The sequence below is a fragment of the Heptranchias perlo genome, chromosome 2, assembly GCF_035084215.1.
Source record: "Heptranchias perlo isolate sHepPer1 chromosome 2, sHepPer1.hap1, whole genome shotgun sequence".
NCBI lineage: Eukaryota > Metazoa > Chordata > Chondrichthyes > Hexanchiformes > Hexanchidae > Heptranchias > Heptranchias perlo.
This window is the reverse complement of record NC_090326.1, coordinates 62,878,043-62,898,518: the sequence shown is the minus strand read 5'-3', so window position 1 is coordinate 62,898,518 and position 20,476 is coordinate 62,878,043. Positions and strand designations below refer to the sequence as shown.

Here is a 20,476-nt window from a genome sequence, read left to right as displayed (position 1 = left end):
TCCTTAAGGACAATAACAGCAACTAAATGCTAAGCTAGTCAAAAGTGTTTTTTTTCTGAGACACTATTTTCACTCTGGCTCGACAGGGAGCCTTGACAAAGAAATTAATGGGTCAGAAAAACTTAAAAATCCACCAAAGGATCTGGACTTAGCTTTTTCTTTGTCAATAAAAGGATCTCCATTCAAGAGCTGAAGGACATCCTTGAAAGGTGAATGGAGCAGTTTAAATTAAGCTGAGGTAATCTTTATTACTAAACAAAGAAAGGAAACATTAGTGGTTTAATTTCCTGCATTTAGTCATTTAGCATTGAATGGACAGCACATTTTGTTTTGTTTCTTATCCCCAAACTCAATACTTTTCTCTTTCTAGTTTTTGTTCTTTATCCTGCATTTCCTTTTCTATTATTTTTTTTTCTCCCTCAACCTATACATACTTTGTTCTTCATTGAATGAAAACCTAGTTGGCTGTAGCTGAGGTCTGGTTCTTGGGTCACCTGCAATGAAGGCAGGTGGTTTGAACAGTGTTATTTTTTATGTCTGGAGTATACCATAAATGCTTAAATGTGTAATTGTAGATTTTCAGAGTGTCAGATAGGGTTGGTGATTTCAAGAAGTGAATAGATGAGCCAGAGTCCATTTTAAACTTTAACTAGCCATCAAACCTTTAGTGTTTTACTCATTCAACTTAATTCAATATTCTTCACATATTTTATGTAAGGCCTACATAGCAACAAGGGAGCTCAAAGAGGAGGCATGTCACTTTAAGATTTATCCTGGCATTATGATCAAGACCATATTCAAGTTTATTTAATAGTTGACAGATCCATTCTCAGGGCTTACAAGGAGAGAATTCTTATTATTCTACTGAGCAAATACTTAATATGAACACAGGCAGGTATTCTTATAAGGTGTATCATTAGATGGTGAAGTAACAGGAGAGTGGTGTTCACAATTGCTTTGAGCCGGTATGGTAGGCAATCACACATTCCAAGAAAAAAGATCCCCAAATGTGAGTTCTCTATATTTCCATTTCTGGCAGCCCTGACTGAGTGTATCTGCTGAAGGTATTACAGCACAGTTCATCTGCTCAGAGTCAGTACTGTCAGCAGGTTCAGTCTCTTTTCTGACAGGGCCCTGACTGGCTATATTTTTTCTTCACCGTATAGTTTTAATACTTGCTGAGGAATTGGGGAGAAAATGAACAAGAACACAGACACAGACACAGACACAGACACACACACTCTTGATCCTTACAACTCCAGGTGCAAAAAACACTATCAGGAAATGATGTCACAACACCATGAGCCCCATTCTCATTATTTTCGCCTGTTTGCAATGTTTCCTCCTCTTGCTTATATAAAACCAGGGTCCAAGTTTGCTAGCTGCTCTAGAGAAGACAAAACAGCATTTAAAGAGTCTAGCAGCCAGGTTCGTATCAACAGTTTATAGATAATTGACTTTGATATCTGGCCACTGCATTAACTGTCTTGTATATATCTTTTCCCTCTCCTCCATAAATGCTACCATCTACAGACCCCAACAATTCACAAAGATGCCAATCGTGCCACCAATTGAAAGAAATTTCAAAATCCTTTCCAAGAACAATGACTACATGCAACCATAATTTTAATGAAAAACCCTATGATGTGTGTGCCTAGAGCTTCTTATATGGCACTTCCCCTTGGTGCCAAGGTGTGACGTATGTGCTCTTAACCCCAGCCTGTGCCTCTCCTCTGTGGCAACCGTGTGAATGTTGCCTGGATGATGTGTTGCTATCGGAGCCTCCTGGATTTCACCCAAGCAGAAAATAAAGGCTAGTGTATAAAAATTATATAGCTTGTTGCTGTTGGTAAGACTGAAGAACATTCTACTGAGCACTGTAGTCATTTCACAGCAGCCTGTACACAAGACCGTAGGCATTACCTATCAAAAGAAGAATGCTCTATATTGGGAAGTAAGCCGATGTCCTGATTGGTCATGCCTGAAGTAATGTTTTACAATCTCATCTATTATGTTAAGCTCTGTCCTTTCTCTCATTCCGACAAAACAAAACATTAAAATATAATCCTTTCCTTCCTCTACAATAATAAATTTCTGTAGAACAGTCTATATTAAACCTCATTTCTTTTCTGAGACCACAAATACCAACAGCTGTTTTAAATTATATAAGATGTGAAATGTTCCAGCAAAAATTGATTAAAGCCATCACAGCTACATTTCAAAGCTTTATTACCATCAACCATACTAAATTCTGTTTCAGCTTGGAAATAAAATCCTACCGTAGACGGTATTTGTACTTTACTGTGCACAAAGCCCTGCGAAAAGCAATTCTTTTCTGAGCACCTAACTATCTAGGAGATTTAATGTTATTTACAATCAGTTCTATTCTGTAATAAAATAACATTAACAACAATGAAATGCTTTAAGAGGATGGGGGTGAGGGGTTTAACTCAAGTTTTATTTTTAACGCCTGCAGGCTGGGATTCCCAGGCCGTAGGACTCCTGGCAGGTGAAAGGAAGGGAGAAGGGCTGGATCCATGAGGTAAGTGCCTTTATTGCACTGCTTGTGGGCCAGGACGAGCAGGAGTGTTTTCCCCTCAGCCCACCAAGCTTACCTTTTAAAAACCCCGTAATGGGACCCCTGCGATGTCCGACTTCCCTCCTACGATGTCAGACTTCCCTCCTGCGAGATGAACAATCCCCCCCCGCGATGTCCGACTCCTCCCCCCCAACACTCACTGTCCGACTCCCCCCCTCCCCGCGGTGTCCGACTCCTTCCCCCCTCCCCGCGATGTCCGACTCCTCCCCCACCCAACCATGATGTCCGAACCTCCCCACAATCCAAACACTAAAGGCTCTGATCTCACTCCGGCTGCTTTCCTGCTCAACAGCCTGTCAATTTGGCTGGCTGTCGGGCGTGAAACCTGTTGAAAAAATATAAAACAGGTCCGACCGTCAAAATTGGCAGTATGTGCAGGAAAACCTTACTTCCGGGTTTCCTGTTTGCAAATCCTCCCCCTCCCTCCACCCCATCTATCTAATACCCCTAATGTATATGTTAAAAAGAGTTTTGCATTCAATGGGCAAAAATAATTTAGGGGAAAATGCTCATGAGGCAAAAAATCATGATTGGTTTAAAGTTAGCTCAAAAACTTGATTGCCTCAAACTTCCTAAGAACTGAATCAAAAAATGCTTATACGCTTACTCGACTGTCTCCCAGCAGTTCTCTTACAAATATCTTTACAAATCCCTTTCAGTGGCCATATATTACTTCCCCATTCCTGCAAATAAAGGGATTGAATTTCTGTGGGGACTCTCCCGATCATCTACAGTAACTTTGACATTTGCGCCGTTTCTCCAGAGTTTCCATAGATCTTCTGCCAAAGTTACGGTGAACGATTGGGAGAATCTCTGCAGAAATTCAACCCCAAAATTTAGAACCACAGAGATGCCAACCCAAGTGCGTTAATTTCTTTTAGTTTTTCTGTTGCATTTCACTCTGATATTTGCCCCAATTATATTGTTTAAGTAATGGATGAAATAAAAACATGGCAGGGAATTCAACAGTCAGGAGAGACTCATTAGTGGCATCATGGCAGGTGCAGCCAATCAAAGCTGCAGTTGCCAATGATCATGGAAATCTAGCTCCCCAACCTTTGGGTCAGCAGGGAGCTGCAAGGCCATCCATATTATAAGACTGGCACTGCCGGTGGCAGTCAAGGTCACCTACGCCAACAATTCTGCCTCCCCCTCCTTCCAGACATGCTGCATTACTGTCCCTGGAGTAGCAAACAAAGTTACTTTCCTTACAACCACCTCATGCACCTCAACATCACCAGTAATCAAGCAGGGGGTTTCAGTGTCATGCAGTTCCATCACTTGCCCACAGATTTTGCCTCCACATTTATTGTGCCAGCCACTGCGTTTTGCCAAGCACTTTTTGCTCCAATAGCCTTTGAAAAGACTAAAATAACCATTAAAAATATTTGCAATCTTTTCAAAAGGCTAACAGAATCTTTACTCCCATTTGCAGCAAATAGAGGAGATCTCAGTGCCAGGCTCAATGTGGGCCAAGAGCTTACTGCCTTTATTAAAATTAATTTAACTGGATATTGCTGCATGGTCAGCACTCAAAAATCAGGCAGTGTTAATCCAGCCATGTATGCCTCCTACTATATCTTTTATTCGTGCTTTTGTAACCTCCAGGCTTGATTATTCCAATGCTCTCCTGTCCGACAACCGACCATAAACTTGAGAGCTCATCCAAAACTCTGCTGCCCATGTTCTAACCCACACCAAGTCCCGCTCACCGACAACCCTTGTGCTCATTGGCCTACATTGGCTCCTGGTTTACCAACGCATTAGTTTTAAAATTCTCATCTTCGTGTTCAAATCCCTCCATGGCCTCACCCCTCCCTATCTCTGTCACATCCTCCAGCCTTAGGACCCTCCAAGCACTCTATGTTCCTCCAACTCTGGACTGTTTTGTATCCCCAATCCTTCGCTCCACCATTGGCAGCTATACTTTCAGCCATGTAGGCTCTAAGCTCTGGAATTTCCTCCCTAAAGCTTTCCATCTCTCCACCTCCCACTCCTCCTTGAAGACTCTCCTTAAAACCTATCTCTTTGACCATACTTTTAGTCACCTGTACTAATATCTCTTCCTTTGGCTCAGTGTCAATTTTTGTCTTATTATGTACTGTGAACCACCTTGGGATGTTTTCCTATGTTAAAGACGCTATATAAAGGTAAGTTGTTGTTATCTGCACATGGACTCAAAAATCTGCGTAAGCATTTTTATAATTGGCAGACGAATTAATTTTTTGATGTGTCCTTAAAGGTCATATTATCCTAAATTTATTACATTACGGAAGAAAATGGTTGTAAACAAAGCAACTCCATCTACAGTGAGCAACTTTTTTTCACAAATTGCATACTCGCCCCCTTCCCCAAGATGGCTGCCCCAATTTTCTTGCTGCTTTACCAGCTGTTTATTATTTGTATCTTCCTCTTATGTACAGCTAAGAAGCTTCGGCATGGGATTTGGAGAGGGAAAAATTACTGTGATGTCACGTGAACCTTGCAATGGAGGCTTATTTGTGTATCTTCCACTTGTTATCATGACTCCACCCCTCTGGTTTTACAAAAAGATTGTATTTTCTTTCTGGCAGATAAACAACTGCTTAAAGTCTTACTTGTACACATTGCCCTTCATGGCTGCAACCTGCCCCTAGAATATTACATTTCAAATTAGTCAAAGAGGCACTCAAAAACCACATGCATTCTCAACTCAATTTTGATTGGAATTATCAACAAAATCGAAGTAAAGTTAGGTCTAGTGCATCCCTTACCTCCTTTAAATATGTTTAATCTATGCTTTATGGTCTGTTCTGTTGAAGGGATGGTGTGAAAGAGAGACATACACAGACAGCAGGAATTATCCACGGACACAAAGAATTGTGTTTGCTCCCATAAAAGGTGAAACTGAAGTTGTATGCTTCAAATGCAAGTGGAATAATGTATGGCGAAGGGAGATACCACAGTTTGGCAAAAAAGATGTGTAAGGGGAATATTGAAAGAACATTTTGAAATTGACTAAGTATATTGCATATCAACCCTATGGACTGATAAGCAGAGGGTAGCCTTTGTAGGTTAAGGAGGTCCAGGCATGTTGACAAATGATGAAAGCTCAACTATGCAGTGAAACAAAGTCAAAAAGTACTTATTTCCAAGGGAAGGAAGCAGTAGATGAAACACCCAAAGTAACAAGGGAAAATTTGAAGGATATTGTTGAATAAGCTGAAACACGTGTCCATTGTTCTTAGGACTACCTACTTATACACAGAAATCCCACCCTGTTTATTCAGCTTTTTCCCTTTTTGTCTGTCCAAGCTCGAGGCCAACAGCTAATCCCACTTATTCTGAAAGTAATAGATTAAAAACCGCTCCTTTCAACAGGAAGATACACGAGTCACATCTTCCACTAACTGATGATGGGAAAGGTCCACCTAAGAATGTTGTAAATTCATATGTTAAGTGATTGAACAAGGAAACGTTACCTCCTCCACAAGAAGCTGAGCATTCAGAACGAACAATAGCCCATGTGTGATTGTGTTTCGGAGCTGCTTTATTCTCAGTCTCTAATTTTGGCAAGGCATATTCCCATCCGATTCCTGGATTTTTGCCCTGAAGTAGTATCTGGATAAACAAAATAAAAGTTGGAAAAAATGTTTTCATCATCTGATCTTCTATCATGTTAAAAATGAGCACACAAGAGCTTAGTCAAACAAATAACCTTATTAAACAGTCGCCAACAATTGGATTAACTTTTTCCATTCATAAATGTTTTGTAGCTTGCCTCAGAGCAGCAGCTCTTTCTCACATTAAAACTGATCTGAATGCAATGAACCACAACAACAAAACCTTTTCCAATACTAGTTTACACAGTACTTTTTCGACTCAGTGAAACTGTCTCTCATTTTTTAAAATAGCAAGTAATTCTATAGTATTCAGGAATTTGATTGTGCTATTAAAAAAATGTTTCTTGCGATACTGACCAAAGGTGATTGGGGGGCGGGGGACACTTAACGCTACTAAGTTTTGTATCTTCGCAGTAGACTTAAATACACAGCAGTTGACGTGTACTTGTTCTAGCAGCTCTCCTACAGGTGTGCCTCTGGTAGCCTGATATGAAGCTGCAAATGCTTCTCTCTGTTTAAGCATGCTCTGACACAAAATCTGTATATTTCAAATGAGTCCCCTCTTCAGTATGCAGGTAGTGCTTTGCTTTTCTCAAGGTTTTATCCATGGCTTCAGCTCATCTTTAATTGGTTAACACTTGAGTTCCCAGTAGATGTGGGCAATGTTCTTACATAGAATTTACAGCACAGAAACAGGCCATTTGGCCCAACTGGTCTGTGCCAGTGTTATGCTCCACACGAGTGTTCTCCCACTCTACTTCATCTAACCTCCCAAACCTGCGACCTTTACAACCTAGAAGGACAAGGGCAGCAGACGTATGGGAACACCACCATTTGCACGTTCCCCTCCAAGTCACACACCGTCCTAACTTGGAAACATATTGCCGTTCCTTCATTGTCGCTGGGTCAAAATCCTGGAACTCCCTACCTAACAACACTGTGGGAGAACCTTCGCCACATGGTTCAAGAAGGCGGCTCACCACCACCTTCTCATGGGCAATTAGGGATGGTCAATAAATATTGGCCTTGCCAGCGATGCCCACGTCCCATGAATGAATTTTTAAAAACCCTATCAGCATATCCTTCTATTCCTGTCTCCCTCATTTACTTATCTAGCTTCCCCTTAAATGCATGTATGCTGTTCACCTCAACTATTCCATGTGGTAGCGAGTTTTTTTGGATGGCACACCCCATTATGCAAGCTCTTTAGGTGGCCATGTGATTAACACCAACATGCTGTCTCTAGCCTTAAGTTCTAATTTTTTTTCAATAAGCTTGGAAATCTTAAAATGTTTAATTTTGGTTAAGCACAGATGGACAGACAATAAGCATGATGAATACTTGTACCCCACCACAATCTTACCCTTGCTTTGAAATTTATGTGAATCCAAATGCTCATTTCAATTTACTCCACTTGACCTGAGTGCATATGACTTCTAGTTAATGGCTATAAAAACAATCAATCAGATTAAATTAGCTGTTTTACAACACACAGATGGGGCTACACTTGCTGTTGCTTTGGTGGACAGCAAGGGTGGAATGAGGATGAATTAATGTGACAAGTTGTGTATGATTTGTCCTTTTCAAGCTCTGTGCTAATCTAAGATTTGTAAACAATTTTACAACACCAAGTTATAGTCCAACGATTTTATTTGAAATTTACGAGCTTTCGGAGGCATCCTCCTTCCTCAGGTAAATGTCATTTACCTGAGGAAGGAGGATGCCTCCGAAAGCTCGTAAATTTCAAATAAAATCGTTGGACTAGACTTGGTGTTGTAAAATTGTTTACAATTGTCAACCCCAGTCCATCACCGGCATCTCCACATCATGCCTAATCTAAGATGACACTTATTGCAGTACTGAGGGAGTGCTGCATTGTTGGTGGTGCTGTCTTTTAGATGGAATTCTAAACTGAGACACTTTATTTCTGTTCAGGTGGACATAACAGATCCCATGGTACTATTCAAAGAGCAGGGGAGTTGTCCTGGCTAACATTTATCCCTCAACCAATGCCAAAACAGATTGACCAATAATTATCTCATTGCTGTTTTTGGCACCTTGCTGTGTGCCAATAAATGCAAGTTTCTTTCTAACTGATCTTCTATGGTGTTGTTCATAAATAAAAAATAAGTACAATTTTAGTTGACTAGTGAACCTCACATGGAATTGCACACAGTTGATAAAGAACTGTGCTAGTGTTAATCATGTTATGTGGATAGAACAGAATGTAATAACATGATTATTTAAATGTACAGCACACCTGCAGTGCTAGTTGTGGTCATGGCAGGTGGTCTGTAGATTTTATTATGTATAATTGATGTTGTTACTAGCTAAACTGGGAGGGTTTATAATAAAAGATGTGGTGAAGTTGTAACTTAATTAACAATACAAATTCCAACTCATTTTATGTTAGCAAAGAAGTGATTGATGAAAGATGTAAGGGGCAATTTTATGATGTTCCATTTCAAGAGCAACATCTTACTAGATGGGACTGAGTCATAGAATATTCCCTATAGTATTATGGTCCCTCTGTTACTTGTGCTCCCATTTAGCAAGACTCCACATTAACTGCCCCTGTGTTGTATATACAGATATGTTTAAATGTAGAATTGGATAAAGTGACTAGATAATGAAATTTAGCGAGAAAAATAAATGTGGTGAGTAATTTATTAATTTGGTAAGGTACTGGATGATAAAAGTGAATGAGTGAATAAAGTGGGCATGAAATGCAGTAAGTCTAATGTTGTGGGGAGGACTGTATATTACTGTGTTCAAGTAGATTCAAAATGATGGAAAGTAAAATTGCTCTGAATGAGTACTGGGATTCAAGCAAAAATGGAGAGTGGGGGCAATGGGAAACAGGAGCACTGCCGAATATTAAAAAAAATCTAGTGATAGTTAATTATGAATTTAGCACATGTTAAATCATTAATTTTTACTTATGTTTGTTCCTATCAGGGTGTTAGACTAATCACAGGCTTCAGGGTTGCAATTAGAGGAGTGGCTAACATTATTGTGTGGTGGAAGAATAATTAACAAACATATATTAAAAATGGAAGCTGAGTCACAGCATTCCAGGCAGTAACTGTTATACAGGTAGATGCTGCTGCGGTAGGAAATCATATTTTAAAAATCAGGTAACGTTACATGCCAAAGTGCAATTTGCTGTTCTATAGAATCACTGCAATTCAACCCTCTGACCACTGTTTGGCTCTGCAGCAAAATCTTTTATGCAGGCAATTTGTAAGAAAGGCCCTTTTTGTTTTTTTTTCTGTGAAGCTAATCCATAAGATTAGCTGCTTTATAAATAATATTAGAAGTGCTAATCCCTGTGTATCTTTCTTGAGAACAGTAAAAACCGTGAAGGAATTAGCCAAAGAGGACTCTAGCAGAGAACCAATGATTGTTGAACTATTCCCCATTCTCCTGAATGCAGCCAGAGCTTGAAAAAGTTGCCAGCTATTCAATGATATTCTTGCTCCACTACAATTGAATAAATCACTCTCACTCCTGTGAATGGAACCATCCCCTGAACCTGTTCATCAGGCAGCGAAGACTCTCCGAAGATGTGTGGCAGATGGCAGGGATGATGACAGGGTCTAATGTCATCCGTTGCGGCATTATCAGAGAGGCCTTCTCTATAATGCAGAGTATCCTGGAGTGAGTGGCTGTTCCAGGAACTCCTGCAAACATTCCTTGAAACACAGAGGCCTCCTGACATATAACCCCATGAATGAATGGTCTTCTGGGGCTATACAACCTGCTGGTTGTGGATCTGTAAAAGACTCTAGATTGCCTGATGTGCTTGGCTTCCCGAGTTGCTTGCTGTTCTTTCTACTCCATAAATAAATGATAAAGAGGGGGAATCCTTATGGGGTAAAACATTTTGTAGCCTTCCTCTTCATTTTAGGGGAAATTTTCCAAACTAGAAACAGTCCCGAGGGAGACTTCCAAATGAAGCTAGCAACATCAAAATAAAGAGCAAAAAAGAACATTCAGACCATTCCCAAGTAAAGTGATGGCTCTGCCCCGGTGCAATTTGCAGCTAAAATGTGGTAGGGTGGGTTTTCAACCCGCCCAAAGTAGGCACCGCTGACCCCACAAATTTCCCAGGGTCAGGCCCAATTAAATATTTTTGGCTTGCTCCTGGCAGTATTCTTACCTGCGCTTGAGCATTCACCCTCTGAGCAGGAAGGAAAATGGCTGCAGTTGCATGTATCCGATGTCTCCAGCAGCTTAAAAGTGCTAGATAGCCTCAAAATAAAAAATTTGGTGCCTTCGACATTAAAGAGAAAATGCACCCTATAGATCTATCCATTCATTACTCCTGCATCTATTGCACTCACTGTGGGGCAAACAATGGACAGATAGATCCACAGGGCATGTTTAAATGTGTAGTGCCCTCTCCTAGCAATCCTAGATGCCAGTTGTGTACAGGCATAAGCAGCGTATAGCGTTGCCAAGGCAGTAATGATGGAAAATTGAACGCCTGATGCCACAGCAACATTACCGCCTCATTTAAATATGCCTCCATATCTGGATAGGCATTTCCAGCGTGCAGCAGAAGTGATCCTGGAAGATCAGTATGATCATCAAAATGGGTGTGGATCCAGTGGTAAAAGTCCCAGCCCAATTTTCCACCTCCGCCTTCCTGAGAAATGTTGGGAAACAGGTGCTAACCTGGAGGAAAATCCTGGCCAAGGTATTTAAATTATTAAAATTAATTGCGTCTGTGGTCCAGCCTCATTTAGCTGATTGGTCTGCGGAAACCATGTGACTACAAGACCTCCTCGGTAAATTATGTAGTTACCAGGGTACTAGCTTCTAACCTCTTATTGGTCACTGGTAACCACATGATCGTTTTTTTGACTTATATGGCTCCAATTTACTGTCCAGCAACAGATCCACTAAGGTTCAAAGACTGTTGAATCTAAATGGGGAAGCACTGAATAAAGAAAGGAATTTAGTGGTCCACTTACACAAGTTATTAAAAGCTAGTTTGCAGGTGCAACATTGATCAAAAAGGTTAATTTTATGTAGGTCTACTTTGCAAAAGTTTTAGAACGTAAAGACAAGGAAGTGCCTTGTTATAAAGTGTGCTGGTCAAATATCACCTGGAATATTGTATTTAGGTTTGGCCATCGACCCTAGTAAGAAAATTAATGTTGAAGAAATTTCTTGGGCAATTCACTAGGATGATACCTGGGATGAAGGGACTGAGCAATGATCAGAGATTGGGTAAACATGGGTTGTATTCCTAGGAGGTAAAGAGATTTAAGGGGTGATCTGATTCAGCTGTTTAAAATAAAGAAGGGAATCAATAGGTAAGTAATGGATACTCCCTCCAGTAAGGGAATCCAGAAGTAGGGTCATAATCTTAGAATTAGAGGTAAGTCACCTAAAAGCAAATGCAAGGAAAACTTCTTCACATAAATGGTTGTGAGAATGTATCACATACTGAGGTAAATTTTCAACTTCACTGCCTGGATGGTAATCTGGCAGAGAGGAGCACCTGCCTGTTGCAGAACCCACCCAATTTCAATAGACTGAAAATCGTAGGGGATCTATAATAGGTAAATGGTCCACTCCGCCAAATTACCGCTCATGCGGTGAAGCTGTTCCATAAGGCCAAAGATGTAAAATCAATTGAGATTTTTAAATGGTGATACATACTTACTTGGGAAGCAAGGGTATTAAAGGATATGCAATAATGGCAGGGAATTAGGGTTAAAAAAGATAGAGCTGCCGAGCTAACAAAATGGTGCAGCATGCTCAAAGACCTGACTGGCCCACGCCTGTTCCCATGATATATTGCTGATTGACCTGATATTTTAGGAGGGGTGGGGTTTTGAAATTAACTGAGACTGTTTCCCGTACTGGGGGAAACACTCTCAGTTCAAATGGACGTGTTGCAGCCATCAGCCTGTGGTAGCTGCAAAGGTCCATTTGACGGGGGGGGAGACCCTCACTCATTGCAGGAGGTCACTCTGTCACTTTGGGCAAAGTTTGGCCTCCACCTCCCTCCCCCTAACAATAAAATTCACAAACTTGCACACTTACCCCGGTGTTCAGATACATTTACCTACCTTGCGGACCCCCTCAAATGTACATCTTCCAGATGGGGGCCGCCGTAGTTGCAGTCATGACCTCCTCGGAGGATGAACAGCATCACCAGCCACGCCGTCCACCTCTGACACGTGGAGCCCCACAACACAGTGCTGTGACACATCCACCTGCACAGCAGGAGGGAGGGCAACCGCAGAGAGAGATGCTTCACAGAGGGCACTACCCTTGTCACAGGGTCCACAGACCGACGCTCAGCTTCCTGGACCTCTCTGAGCAGCAGTGCACACGGAGGCTCGGAGTCACTCGACATGCAGTCGTGCACATCTGCAGCCTCCTTCATGCCGAGCTGCTCCCGGCTGGCCCGAGCACCATCTTCTTACCAGTCGCTGTGAAAGTCACCACTGCCCTTAACAACTTCTCCTCCGCATCCTTCCAGGGTGCCACCGGGCCCATCGCTGACGTCTCTCAGTCTTCTGCACAAAAGAGCCCTGCAAATACACCTACTCCCACTCTGCAGTGACACAATGGGTGGCATCAGTTGTGGGTCTTCATAGTGATCCTCAGGAAAGGGCATTATTGCACAAACTAGACAAGATTCGCAAAGACGTGGCAGTAGTGGTGACAATATAATATGTTATGTGAGTTGATCAGAAATTAAATATAGGTAAAAACCATGACAAACCCTCAAACACCCTTGTGCATCCCCTTCATGCTCACGACACGTTTGCCTTATGCTTCCTACTGCACATATGTGATGCATGCCCTGTGGCTGCAGCACAGGTAGTGGCAGGTTGAGTGAGGCTGACCGTGAAAGAGATGCATGAGAGGGTGAGTATGAGATAGAGCCATGAGATTGTATGAGGATTGGGTTGAGTGGTAGTGGCGGGATGAGTACTGGCGAGGTGAGTAAGTGCAGGTAAGATGAGGATGACCTTTGAGTGGGTGTGAGGGGTGATGTGACAGAGTAGTGTTGGCAGTGCAGAAGGAGATGTGGGGTGGGGGCGGTGATGTGGCAGACGGAGGGGAGGGGAATGAGTAAGTGAACTCACTTCAGCTGACCTACTTAGGTGATTGAAGCGCCTCCTGCACTGTATGCAGGTGCGCGATATGTTGGTGATGTTGGTGACCTCCTCTGCCACCTCGAGCCAGGCCTTCTTGGTGGCAGAGGCAGGCTGATTCCTCCCACCCGCTGGGGGGAAGATCTCTGTCCTTCCCCTCCTCCTCACCCCATCCAATGATACCTGAAGTGAGGCATCATTAAACCTGGGAGCAGCCTTCCCCCTGGGCTGCTCCATGCTGCAATTTTTCCTATTTTCTGCAGCATCAGTCAGTGGAGGACTGCCCCTTTAAATAGAGCTCCTCCAGCCGACAGACCTTACTGCGCATGCGCAGTCCGCCCGCCGCGCAGCTTAGCAGCGGGAAACCCGGAAGCACAGGTAAGTGGCTCCAATTAGCCTGCGATTCCGTGCGGAGCACAATGATTTCACCGGGCGCGTTACCCACGCGCCCAGTCGACCCCCCACTGAGAACCCGCCGCCCTGCTAATATTGAGCCCATGGTTTTTTCACCTCTGAAACCAGTACAATGCTGACAGGAACAAAGTCTGTCTGTTGATTGTAAAGGTCTTAAGTGAATTGAGTTTGGTTAGGATCAAACTAGTTGTTAGCAGGCTTCAATCACAGCACCAAAATGGCAGTCTCACTTGTAGAGGTTGTATGGATGGCTAGTGTGGGAATTAAAACAATGACACAGATGCTGAGGGGCTAAGTACTAGTTGAGGCATATTAGAAGGAGCTTGACTTCTCCAGGAGTGCTTAATGCTGAAATAAGCTGTTAAAAGTAGAAAGATTTTCTATTCCTCAATGTGGATGCCCTTCCCTTTATCAATTAATTCCAAAGTATGAAAAAAAAAGCAAAATTCTTGCTTATTTCCAACGTTATATTCGTCAACAGTGTTAAGGTATGGTGGAACAGGAATAACACAAAAGGTATGTATTACAACAGAGGATACAAGACTACAAGGCAGATTTAAATAATTAACCTGGAGACTTGTTGAATCTTAATGTAAACAATCTCAATTTTTTTCTGTTGCATAGCCGGTTGAAGCATAAATGAGGGATCTGAGGACCTTGAACAGGCCGAGAATTACTTTGGTTATTTCCATTTGCTTTTTTTAAAGTATATTTGGATCAAATTTTACATTCTTAAAATTATGCAAATTCTTCCTCAGGCAGGATGGGGTGCTCATATTTTATAAAAATGCAAACAGATCTCAGTTTACTTAGGTGCATCCAAATTTATCCTGTACAGCTTCAAGTTTGTTTATTATTTAGATGGAATGTCTAAAACTAAACAGAATTACTACAGAAAGCTGCTGATGGATTCACCCATTTTAAAAACGTGGACCTTGAAATGATGCTGTGGGATACCAACACGTGAATGTTTGATGCATTTGTCAAATTCCTCTCTCACTCTATTTTAACAGGATGTTAAGTCATTTGAATAAATTGATCATTGCCTGTTAAAATAGCAGATAGAGGACTTTCAGAAGAATATTAAACATTTACATCCTATTATCTTACAACATAATTCAAATTCCCATGGTCCTAACTCCAAAGTTGGATCGGAATTTCTCTCTTTCCCCCTGCCAACCATGGTCAAGCTTACTGTCAGGTACTGAACACAACAAATTGGTGCCTCGAGCACCTCGGAGAATGACACTGCAATGGTTTACAAAAGGCATTGATCATTTAGACCCAGTTAAGACCCACAGGGAGACATTCAATTTTTTTTTTGTGCGCAAAATGGGCACCAAAGCTGTGGACTAATTGTTCAGTGTACTGGAAGCAGCGAGCTACGAGCGTTAAATGGGTGTCCTGATGCAGCTCGCTGGCTGGGGCCTGATGAAGCTCGCTGGCTGGGGCCTGATGAATTCTGGCTGGCTTCGACACCGAGCAGGCCCGCAGATAAGTCCTGGAAGTTGGGGGGTGGGGAGGCGAAGCCGAGAGGGGCGACCCCAGGCTGGCAGTCACCCGCATTATTTTTGTGGAGCCAGGAGGAGCATTCCTGTTTCTTCTAGCGCCACAAAAATATGACTTTGAAAATGTTTTGTGGATATTTTTTGAGTGGATCCATTTGTACGTGAACTTTGCATCGAGGTCTGACAACCAGCATAGGACCTCGATTTGCATAGCAAAGCCGCCTTACGCCTGCTTCTGATGGGCAGGCAGCATGCTCATTTACATGCCCACCCAAACATTGCATAAAGCGGGCATCAATAAGGTGGCTCATGCAACCCCACCCCTTCCACACTCACGATTTTCAACCTGGCCGCCTGTTTCTCAGACTTTTTAACGGATTGCTGCGAGTTGAATGTCTCCTCCATTATGTACTGCAGCAATCTGATCAAAAGTATAGGTTGCCCCCCTTGTACCACTCACTACCGCCCCATAAATAGCACTAGGCTCTAATTTTCCATTTCTTTCTAGCGAGTTACTTTGGGGGTGATCCTTTGCAGGGCTTCTCCTGCTCGTCTGATGTAGCTTCAGCAGAAGAGCCGTGGAAACATAGAAAAACGGCATAAACATTGCTTACGCTACCTTTCCAGGATTTCTGCAGCTCTTCTGCCAAAGTTACAGTGGGCGAACCCCTACAGAAATACAACACTTTTTGAAAGTTGATGTGTGGATTTTAAAGTATCCTAGGATCCCCTGAAAGAAAACAAACACCTAAGGATTTAGGGTAACATTAGATTTTCCCATCTTACAAGGACAATTATACAAACAGAGGTTGTTAGTGCAAAATTATCACACAAGATGACATAATAGTCCCATGTGTCTACTAAACCTTTTTTCTAATGTGCCTGTTACTAATCACATTATGTGTTACTGAGACCGCTGCATTATGATAGCTCTTGGCAATCTACCATTACTTTCCATATTCCACATCCTTTGCTCTCAGGGGACCCTACAAGCCTGGCATGTTTTCAATCAAGTACAATATTATCTTGATTATAATCTTTCAGTTCTGTATGGAGTTAAGGTGCTCCAAACACTATTAGGTTAAATCGTACTTCACTGTTACACCCATCCATCCTCAAGCAACACTCATTGTTTAATTTTCAAATCTAGTGTGCTAATGACAATGCAGGCATTTGAAACGGTCAATTAGATGTTTCCCTAATTAAGCTGTGCAGTCATAGGACCACCACGTAAGATTTGAATCAAATTGCACTAATCAGTTTATAACAATGCAGCACTTTCACTGTCTGTTCAGATTTGACAACACCCCCATGTGGAAACTACTCAGCTGGAACTTGGAGAAGTATCTAGGATTAATGAAGAAATTGTTTCTGGCTCATTAATCTTGTGGTTTGGAACAGTTAGAAATAGATATGAAGATTATTTCACAGGTTTCCACACCAAAAATCAATTGGTACCATACAATAGTACTGCTTCAACAGTGATTCCAACTACCACAAATTTATATTGGAACTCATCAGATGAGGAGCTCACTAATTTTTTTGTGTCACAATCCTCAACCCTGATTTGCTCAAGTGCCACCATCACGGAACTATCATAAAGCAGCTCCGCAAACTTAATTTTTTTTAAGCTTGTCTTTTATTTTGTTTTAAACTGCCTCTTTGATACACTTGCATGCATGCCCCAACACTGGTTCACAGGCACGAGGACCAACAACACTACAGAAAGCCACAAGTGAGAGGGAAGGAGGAAGTGGCCCCTGAGCTATATTATGAGCAACCCTGGAACAGAACACTTTATTCATTACGGCAGTAGTTCTCAATTTTTTCCAGACTGGTTCTTACCATTTCTAACTTCTTCAAGCTGAGCCCACCATAAGGTTCTTAGGCATGTAGCTAAAGACAGTGGTGCTAGTAAGTCTGCAAAAGAAAGACTTCTCTCTCTCATTCTTTTTGTCTCTCTCTTTCTCCCCTCCTTCACTTCCCTTCCTCCATATCTCATCTTTCCCTTTCCCTTCCTCTTTCTTCTCCTTTCTTTTTCTCTCTTCCTTTGCTTGTGTTTTGCTCTCTTTCACTTTGGTTTCTCTGCCTCTATTTCCACTTCTCTCTTTTTTCAGTTCTATTTCAATCTTCTTTTTCTCATTCACTTCTTTCCTCCTCCTTCATTTATGTTTCCCTCTCTCTTCCTGCCCCTCCTCTTCTTTTCTCTTGCTTTCACATTGTTTACTTTCCTCTTCTTTACTCTTCACGATCTGTAAAGCCTATTTTTTCCTATTTCTTGTCACGTGGGAAGACCATAGAGGTTGGCAGGGAGGGGGAAGGGGGAAACGAAGTGATGAGGCCAACCCCCACCCCCATGGCTCGGCATCCAATGAGTAGCTGAGCCATATGGACAGGAAGCTTCCAAATTTAATTCCTGGAGGGTGAAATTGGTCTTTGGCAGCAGCGCAGAATAGGCGATTACGAATCGGCCGCCCATTTTCACCCCATTGGTCTGTACTGAGTAAGGTAATCTCAGCTAAAGTGAGGGTGGAGGGTACTGTTAGTGACATTTGCACCTCCGGATTAGGGAGAAGAAATTGTCAAGAAGTTCTGCTCCTGATTCCTATGCAGCCAGCCTTGCAGGAGTACATGGGAGGACAGCCTTGGCTTCAGCAGTATTGACCCCATTATCAAATATTTTGCCCACACTTAATGTTAAGATTTGTAAATGAATAATGACCACTTGGACCAGCTAACAGCTCAGGGAACTGTATGAGTAAGCATCTTCAGGACAGGCGGGGAGGGAGGAAAATTGCTAAGAAAAAAACCCAAAAGCTTTTAAGTATGAAAGTCAAAAAACAGAGGGGACAAAAATTAAGTCTGAATGGGTTTATGCAACTAACTTTCAGTTACTGAAAAATATATATCTATCCCAAGAATGGGATGACCTCAGGACATAAAGATTAGAGTTCAAAGCCAGAAAAAAAAAGGACAGGTATCAATCCAAAAGGTACCTGCAGCAAGGTGGTGGCCCATCTAGAGAATGATGTGTGGCATGGTATAGCTGGATTACATTCATCCCTGGATAGCCTTTTATCCCAGCTGGGAAGGTATAAGGAGAAGTCCTGGGTTTAGCTTAGTAACTTTGAGGAAAGAAGCTTCCACTTGATAAAGGCAATGTATAGGACTGGAATTTGATCGATGAAAATTTATGAGGCTCACTAATGTACTTCCTTCAGGGTCAAACCCATGATATATAACGCAGAAATAAAATATTTAGTATGGACTACGCTAATGGCTCAGTGAAGTAATTCAGTGCTTGGTCTGTGATCTGTGCTGATCTTAATGAGGTATCAGTTGCTGTGCTAAAGCGTTCCTGGCGTAGAGTGTGAGGGAAAATGTTAGCCAGGGATTTTGTCTCTGATCGTCACTCAGTAATTCCTGTTATGAAATTCACTATCAAGTGAGGGCGGGATCAAACTTGGCCAAGGTGATTACCATATGGATCTTTCTCTGCCTGCCCTCCCCTGCTGACAGCCTGATGGGTATAGTTTACCTGAGGTGCACTACACCTGTGAAGAAAGAGACGCCCTTGAACTTGCATGACCCAGGTACACACCTGATGCAGGCTCACCACTGGCTGGAAAGCGGGGCAGGAAATTGGAGCATAAAGCACCATTAAAGAAATTTCTGACTGTACCTATCCTGTCTTGTCTCCCACCAAAGTTATCATCATGGTTATCACATTTCTTCTCAAATTACTCTGCACCATCAACTCAGGGATTCTCTAGGGCTCTGTCCTTCTCCCCCTCTGTTCCTTCTCCATACCTTTGACTTATTCGCTCTTCGTGTAACCCTATCCACAGTATTGCTGATGTTCAGCGGATAGTAGCCGCTTACTACTGACAATTTTGGACTTTCCCTTCCCTGACTGCCTCACCAGCTGTGCCAGCTAGCAGTCTAACTAATGAAACTGTATTTTGCACATTGAGTGTTAATCAATGCTTGGATGACCACAATCCAAGAAATGCAGAAATGCCAAGAATGGACAAACATACCTCTATCACTAATGTTTCATTAGTAGGGCCTGTGGCAGAAAGGCTTTCCTGTCGATTGTATGGCCTTTTATAGTCAAACACTGTGCCGGAAAACCTGTGCCGACCAGGCCAATTCAATGTCCAATGGCCGTTGAGATAGTATTTCTGCTGTTGGTTTTTAATGGCAATGTAAGCGGTGGAGATGTTTAGTTCATAGACACGAATGCTACGTGCCCCAGCGGGAATAGTAACTACTGTGTAGTATTCTGGTGGAGAAAAAGGAAAGTTCAATTAAAAAGATACACTTTTAACAATAGTAATTCCTTATTTTAAAACTTTTTCAGGTCTATATCAAAATGTACAAAAAAATAGAATTGCAGGTCCTGTGTTCAGACTCCCATAAACACATCCTTTCAGACTAGTACTGAGCCAAAGAAACTAGATGGTAAATGTTGTGAGGTTCTGCTCCTGGTGGGCAGCTTCACTTGGCAGGAGTGCAGATTGGGGAATCCAGCAGGGAGTCTGCATGCCAAATTTGCACTGTTTCCGATTTTATGGTGATGAATTTTATTGGCTGGGTAAATTGGGACTGTCATGAAGCTCTGTGTCCTATTCTCCAATCTGTGCTCACGATGAGCGAAGCCTCGCAAAGGTCCCCCTCAAATTTAAAAGCCGGTTGGTCTTGAGTTAAATGATACCGGCCAGGGAGGCAATAGCGACGCTGCTAATGGTTTCAGCACCCCCTCCAGCTAGGCAGGAAAGAATTGATATACTCGGTTTCTGTTCCTGATTGCTATCCAGTGACTCTTGTTGGAAAGTATGCATGTATAGATTTTAGTTGAGGATACATCAGGTTTAGCTGTAATGTTGTTCATGTTAAATGGCCATTTGGGTAAGCATTATTGGGTGGCTAATGGCCATGGAGGTGTACCCAGCATGAGTCAGCATCTTCAGGCAGGGAGAAGAGAATTCCATGTATAATAAACCCAAGTACATAAAGTACTTATCATTTTAGGTGTCTCTATAACAGGGCTGTAAACTATGGCCTGTGTGCCATTTGCAGCCCTTGAGACCTGGCAATCGGGCTGACTTCCAGGCAACTCAATTTTACTTGTGTTTATATTACTTGTGTTTATATTTCTCTCTCACTGGTTTGTCCTGTGTGAATTTTGTGGGCCTGGAGGGCAGCGGCCTGCACACGGCTGCTTCA

General features: G+C 42.3%; 1 protein-coding gene across 1 annotated transcript in view; it reads right to left on the bottom strand.

Annotated features, from left to right (window-relative positions):
- The window catches only part of LOC137333636 (A disintegrin and metalloproteinase with thrombospondin motifs 16), a 208,233-nt gene that overhangs the window by 41,272 nt on the left and 146,485 nt on the right, over positions 1 to 20,476 (bottom strand). The window contains exons 16-17 of the mRNA XM_067997884.1: positions 19,288 to 19,532; positions 6,061 to 6,199 (exon numbers count right to left, since the gene is read on the bottom strand). Of these exons, the coding sequence (XP_067853985.1) occupies positions 6,061 to 6,199; positions 19,288 to 19,532 (384 nt within the window). The remainder of the gene's footprint in view (positions 1 to 6,060; positions 6,200 to 19,287; positions 19,533 to 20,476) is intronic.